General features: G+C 49.9%; 2 protein-coding genes across 2 annotated transcripts; one reads left to right on the forward strand and one right to left on the reverse strand.

Annotated features, from left to right (window-relative positions):
- Window positions 1–2,014: 2,014 nt before the first annotated feature.
- LOC124676343 (thioredoxin-like protein Clot) lies at window positions 2,015–2,773 on the forward strand. The gene is made up of 2 exons (XM_047212425.1): window positions 2,015–2,294; window positions 2,380–2,773. The coding sequence occupies exons 1-2, from the start codon at window positions 2,132–2,134 to the stop codon at window positions 2,637–2,639; spliced, it is 423 nt and encodes a 140-aa protein (XP_047068381.1). The 5' UTR covers window positions 2,015–2,131; the 3' UTR covers window positions 2,640–2,773.
- A 2,671-nt stretch (window positions 2,774–5,444) lies between these two features.
- LOC124676354 (arabinogalactan protein 23-like) lies at window positions 5,445–5,630 on the reverse strand. The gene has a single exon (XM_047212435.1). The coding sequence runs from the start codon at window positions 5,628–5,630 to the stop codon at window positions 5,445–5,447; it is 186 nt and encodes a 61-aa protein (XP_047068391.1).
- Between the last annotated feature and the right edge of the window lie 876 nt (window positions 5,631–6,506).

Here is a 6,506-nt window from a genome sequence, read left to right on the forward strand (position 1 = left end):
CAATAGCATCAACAACAAGTAGAAATCAAGTATCGGGAGAGTTTCCCCTATCAAACAATCAAGATCAAACCCAAATTGCTACAGCGGTGACGATGTCCAGCGGTGGAGATGGAGGTGATGATGGTGGAGATGATGATGATGGTGATGGAGATGATGTCCAGCTCAATGGCGGTGACGATGGCGTCGATTTCCCCCTCCGGGAGGGAATTTCCCCGGTGGATTCCTGCCCGCCGGAGAGCTCTTTTCTCTCTGGTGTTCTCCGCCCCGCGAGGCGGGCTGTAACCCTTCGTGAGGATTCCTCTCGTGGCTTCGGTCTTCGGGACGAAGGGTTTCGCGAAGAAAAGGAGGCGAAAGAGGCCGAGGGGGCCCCACACCACATGGTGGCGCGGCCGGAGCCATGGGCCGCGCCACCCTATGGTGTGGGCCCACCTTGGGTCCAGCTGGCTCCCCCTTCTGGCTTCCTCCGTCATCTGGAAAAATAGGATTTTTGGTAAAACTTCCTTTCACAGTTGATCTTCCAAAATATTGCATCCTGACGGTGCTTTTTTCAGCAGAATCCTGGCTCCGGTGCTCGATCTCCAAATAATCATGAAACATGCAAAATAGATGAAATAACATAAGTATTGTGTCCCAATATGAAATATATCAATGAATAACAGCAAATTATGATATAAAATAGTGATGCAAATTGGACGTATCAGGAGACACTGGAGCAAACATATATGTGCAATTGTAGCGACGCCTCGAACCGTCAGTAGCAATATCCGATGCCTAATGTAGCAAAGCCGGCATCCACCGGTAGCAAAAGCTGCCCTCCACTGGTAGCAACGCCGGACGCCTAAGGTAGCGAGATCCACCCTCCGCCGGTAGCAGCGTCGACGCCTAAGGTAGCAACATCATCCTCCACCGGTAGCAACCCCGGGCGCCCAAAGTAGCAGTACCAACCGTCGCACCCGAGCATGCTAAACCGCCAGCAGCAACTCCCGCAGAGACGCGTCGGGACGACACAAAAGGGAGCACACGAGCTCGGCCTCCTCGAGCGCGTCTCCTACGGCGTCCTTGTGGACCTTGCTGCCCTGCCGAAGACGCCATCTCCGTGGATGCAGGGGAGGAGGTCGACGAAGACTGCAGGGGAGAAACGCGACGAGCTCGGGCGGCGAGGTGGCCGCCAACTACCCCACCTCACCCTCCCACCTCGACCACTTCGCTCTACGCCCGCCGCCGGCCCAGCCCGTCGTCGTCGCGCTGCCGGCACGCTGCCGGCATGCCGCAGTTCGACCGCCTCCGCGCCATGATCCCCTCCCAGCGGCGGAGCAGACACCCGCGCTGGCACTCGAGCTCGCGCTGGGAGGCTCCTTCCCTGGCCTCCTCCGCCTCGGCCGCTCCATGGTGCGCGAGGAAAAAGGTGAGAGGATGGGGAACGGTAGAAGATAAGGAAAGGAACGAGTGGCCAGGAAAGAAAGAGAGAATAGAGAACGTGCGGTGCGGTGTGGTGGGTCCCATGAACACGCGTCACACGCTGAAAGAGGAGGCTGCGGGGCGTTCATCCCCCGGGGGAATACCATCATTTTCCATACCTTAAACTCAAAAAAATTAGGAGCTGGGTTTAGAGGACACGGTAGAGACTCGCTCAAAAAGAGACACCATGCGACGGCATGCCCAAAGGCTCAATCCGGCGTAATTGTTTAACGCGGTTTAAGAGACACGACTCGAAGTTCCGTCCAAATGCCAGATTTGGTAAAAGATAACATAATATTTTGTATTAATTTTATATTTTACATGTTAATGATTTTTGATAAAAAATTTATTTAAATTTGAGATAGTTTGACTTTCTAAAAAAATATAGATTTTAAGTTTTGGGATGGAGCTAGTATCTTTTTGTTGCTTGACATGCCACCATTTATTTGACAGGCCCTAATTGGGCGTTTCTGGGCCGAGCGGAGGGGCGAAGGCCCACATCCCCCGATCAGATTCCTGTGCGCGTAAGAGGCACGCGTGTCGAGGAAGCGGAAGGTAATAAAGTCGGCCGTGTCTCTCCCCAAATCAACCCCATCTCCAAGCAAGCTTCCATCGCCGCTACTCCAATCTCCAAACCAATCCAAGCCCAGGGCACGCGCGCGAGGCGGGGGAGATGACGGTGACCAAGGTGGACGCGGCCCTCGACAACTTCGACGACCTCTTCGCCGGCCACTTCGCCGCCGCCGACGGCGCCGGCGGCAGCAGCAGCAACGCCGTGAAGCTGCTGCTCTTCCTGGCCGACCGCGAGCCCTCTTCCAGCCTCACCTGGTGCCCCGGTAACTACCCAAACCATCTCCATCTCCCTCTCCCTCCGATCTGCTGCTGGCTGCGAGCTAACCCCGCCCGAATCGGACCGCGCAGACTGCAACGTGGCGGAGCCGGTGATCTACTCGAAGCTGGACGCGCTGGAGGGCAGGGACGTGGTGCTCCTCCGCGCCTTCGTCGGCGACAAGCCCACCTGGAGGGACCCGGCCCACCCCTGGAGGGTCGACCCGCGCTTCCGCCTCACCGGCGTGCCCACGCTGCTCCGCTGGGACGCTTCCAAGGGCGAGGCCACGGCCAGGCTCGGGGACGACGAGGCTGGGGTCGCCGACAAGATCGACGCTCTCCTGCTCGATTGAAGTTCTGAAATCTCTTCCTGCGCTATCGCTGGTTGAACAAACTATGTGTGATCCCGAGCGTTAAACCTGAACATGCTCGCTGCGGAAATAAATAGAAACATGGAATTCGGCGACGATCAGTTCCAGTTGCTCTTCTTCTCCCTCTACTATCTTTGAGTACATAGTATTCAAGGAGATGGAAGATTTTTTTTCCAATTTTCACTGGCCGTGGGTTACAAAAATCCAATGTAAGAAAACAGAAATTAAATTTGATAAATGGGCCACATCGTCTTCAAAACTCAACAGACAACACTCTTCCCTTGAACCTACTTCTTCTCTCCTCTAAGTATGCGTCAGATACCTTCTCGTGGGTAAGTGTGGTCAACTTGGTGTCCCATGATGCCGATGTCATTGCCTTGGAGGTGTCTCTGGGCACACGTTGCCCTCGGACATTGCCACCACTCGGAGGTGTCTATAAGCACTTGTTGCGCTTGGAGTCACTGTCATCGTTACCGTAGGTATCTTGTTGCCCCCGAACGTCATTGCCATCGCTCGTCATTGCCATCGCTCCCGTGGGTGTCATTGGAGACTTGTTGCCACTGGATGACACCACCCCCGTAGGTGTCTCTAGTCTCCGGAGACTCATTGCTCTCGGACACTGACCCCATATGTATCTTTGGGCGCTGTTGTCCCCAGATGCAGCCCCCATGCCCCCATAATTATCTCCGAGCAACAATTGGCCTCAGACGCCTTAGTTGCCCTTGTAGTTGTCTTGGGACACTCCTTGCCCTCAGACATCACCATCGTCGCCTTCATAGGTGTCTCTAGGCACTCGTTGCCAATAGATGTCACCATCATCGCCCTTGTAAGTATCTCCATCTCCAGGCACTCCCTGCCTCCGGGTGTTGCAATCATCGCGCCCGTAGGTGGGGTTGCCCAAACGCCGATCCTAAATGTCGTTGAGCGGGTCCATAGAGCCAATCTAGGAGTGGTTGCGCACATAATGCCCTTGGACGTCGTCAAATAAGGGGATCTAAGTATGGCAGATATAGTCAAGAAAGGTGACCTAGCCTTTCTAGGGGTGGTTGTGCACACCTTGCCACCCGACATCGCCATTGTGGAGCAAGGAGATGAATCCCTTGTAGGTGTCATCACACCGAGTGATCCCTGGCTAGTGTTGACCACATCGCAAAGCCGACCAGGTGTGCCCTCATTGTTGCCCTTGTCAATCCTAGTCACTGATACATTCTTCTTGTCGTCATCATCCTCGTCGCTTGACATTGCGCTCATGCATCCTATGTCTATCAGAAAGGGTTTGTTCAGAGTCATTCTATAGTGCCTAAACAGGGAGAATAAATATGCCACACGAAGGGTATATGAAAGTGAAATCAATAGAATAAATGAGAGATCATGGTCATAATAATCATATTGAGCTGAATAATAATTCTTGTCCTAATTTATTCTCCTCATTTATGGTAATAATGACCATAATTACGGTCTAAAAAATTCAATTGCATGATCGTAATTACCATAATTACCAAGGATTAACATGACTAAAGTAGAATAATTTCTGAATCTGCAGCAACTAATTTCGATTTGCAAATGTAAATAGAACTTAAGCCTCCACTTGTCTATTCTTTGCTATCTCAATCCTTTGTAATTGTTTAATATCCATAATCTGTACATTTACAGTCTTGGTTTGGTTCAATAGGTATGCCAATACATATCGTCTAGCTGTATTCGAATAAGACACCAATATTTGTACTGCATTATTAAGTCGTATCGTCACGTTTCCATATTTGTACTGCATTATGAGTTTGCCCGGCCCTCATATCCCACGGAAATACAAGAAAGTCTAGCTAGCAACCGTGTCATAACATGCTGACTGGGTTTCTCCCTCTCCCATTGGCCAATGCGGCAACTTCTGGGGTTCATGCTTACTTTGACGTCTGGTTCACTGCTAGTAATTTTTGTATTATATGACTATATTCTTGTTATGTTTCTGATAGTAAGGTATATAATTATTTAATTGTTAGTATGTTTGCACCAGTTGTTTCATATTGATTTTACACTCCTCTAACAGAGGGGAAGTTAAAGAAGTAAACCTAACTTACTTGGTTAGGGAAGTGAATGTGCAATCGTCGCTCATTGCCCTGGCCGCCCGGAGGATCCCACCACCCGTCCACCCAGGCATGACCACCACCTCTCCGCCCGCCGCACGCTGCTACGAGCCGAGGTCGAGCACCTTTGCCATGGCTCTTGAGGCCAACTCCATGCCCCAGCCTGGAGGCGCGTCCCGCACCCGCGCTGTCCTAGCGCACTCGGCCGGATTTCGCCCGGCCACACCCCTAGACGCGGGAGGGTGAAGGGGGAAGGGTGGCGGGGGGGGGGTGCTGGCGGCCCGATCTAGGGTTCACCTCGAAGCGGACATGACAAACCGTTTTGGAGAGGAAGCATATCAACATGTCATTATACCATATATACATCCATCAAATTATACTAAAAATTATACTACTAAACATAATGTAAACAAACAGATGGATAAAGATTAATTTCCAAATCTCATATCAAAACAAATAAATACATGCCGCCTAAACTTCCATCGGTATACATACAGAATTATAGATCAATACACAAGGATGGGAAAGCAAAATGATGAAATGAATGGATCAATCAACATGGTCAAACAATCCAGATTTTTTTAAACAAAATCAACGGGTACTTGCATGTATAAGAAAAACCCAGCGCGCATCAGATTAATGAAAATGGCAGCATGAACAGTAGTCCTCTTTCCTCCTCCACGCGTACGCACGTCTGTTTCTCCCCTTACTGCAGGTAGTAAGCGAAGAAGGAGACAAGGGAGGCGCCGAGCACCGCGCCGACTGCCGGGAATGCACCGGTCGCCGCGGCTGTGACACCTGCGGGGGAGGGTGCTGGGGCATCGGCGGCGAGGGCCACGGTGGTCGCCGACGCGGCGATGAGGACGGCGCAAGCGATCTTCTTCATCTCCATGATCTCTAAGCCGGAACGCGGAGATGAGAGGAAGAGGAAGGGCTTGTTGGCAACCAACCAGGGATTGATTGCTTATTTGTTGCTTGCGTGGGGAAGGATGGTATGGCGAAAGGGGTTGTCTTATACTAGCTGAGATTAGAAGGTAGCTAATCTTGGGGCTTGATCTGAGGTTGAAGATGAGCATACGTGCGTGCGACTGCGTGATGTGAGTGGGCGGGAAGTCTGTTGCAGATGAACGCTTCTCTTGGCTGACTTTGAACACATCCTAGACGTTTGATTGGCGACCTTATTTTTAGCTAGGGAGATTCTAGTAGAGCAATCTGCTTGTGGTTTGAGCGGTTCAGAAGCCAGCTATATTATTGTCGGCCCAAACTGCATTTTTTCCTGAAGATTGTAGCAAAAGGCGACGACCAAAGGGAAAAACATGCAAAAGAAAATTGGTTTAATAATAAAGATTATTTGTAATCTAAGGCAGTACAAAATGAAGCATTTACCTGGTTTATGGAAAGAACACTAATCTTGTTAGGTGATTTTGGTTTATAACAGCTTATAAGTTCATGACTAGTTATTCAACCATCATGGATTTGACAAAGAGAAATATAAGATGAGGAAGTATCTAATAGCTACTCCCTTTGTCCGGGAATAGGTCACACAACTTTATCTAGATACATAGACACATTTTGCCGTATCTAGAGAAATTTGTGTCACCTATTCCCAAACGGAGGTTGTAGAAACCTTTTTTCTGTAGAAAAACCGTATATGGACCACTGAATAAAAAATCTTTATCAATGTTTTTGTTGAGTTTTGAAAATAAAAAATCCCAAATTTCAAAATATATTCAAAATATGTTCTCAGCAACATGAAGATGATGGTGAA

This window comes from Lolium rigidum, chromosome 1, assembly GCF_022539505.1.
Source record: "Lolium rigidum isolate FL_2022 chromosome 1, APGP_CSIRO_Lrig_0.1, whole genome shotgun sequence".
Lineage (NCBI taxonomy): Eukaryota > Viridiplantae > Streptophyta > Magnoliopsida > Poales > Poaceae > Lolium > Lolium rigidum.

Coding starts and splice junctions, on each gene's coding strand:
- LOC124676354 (XM_047212435.1), bottom strand. CDS start 5,630: ATGGAGATGAAGAAGATCGCTTGCGCCGTCCTCATCGCCGCGTCGGCG.
- LOC124676343 (XM_047212425.1), top strand. CDS start 2,132: ATGACGGTGACCAAGGTGGACGCGGCCCTCGACAACTTCGACGACCTC. Junction 2,295..2,379: donor CAGCCTCACCTGGTGCCCCG/GTAACTACCCAA, acceptor CGGACCGCGCAG/ACTGCAACGTGGCGGAGCCG.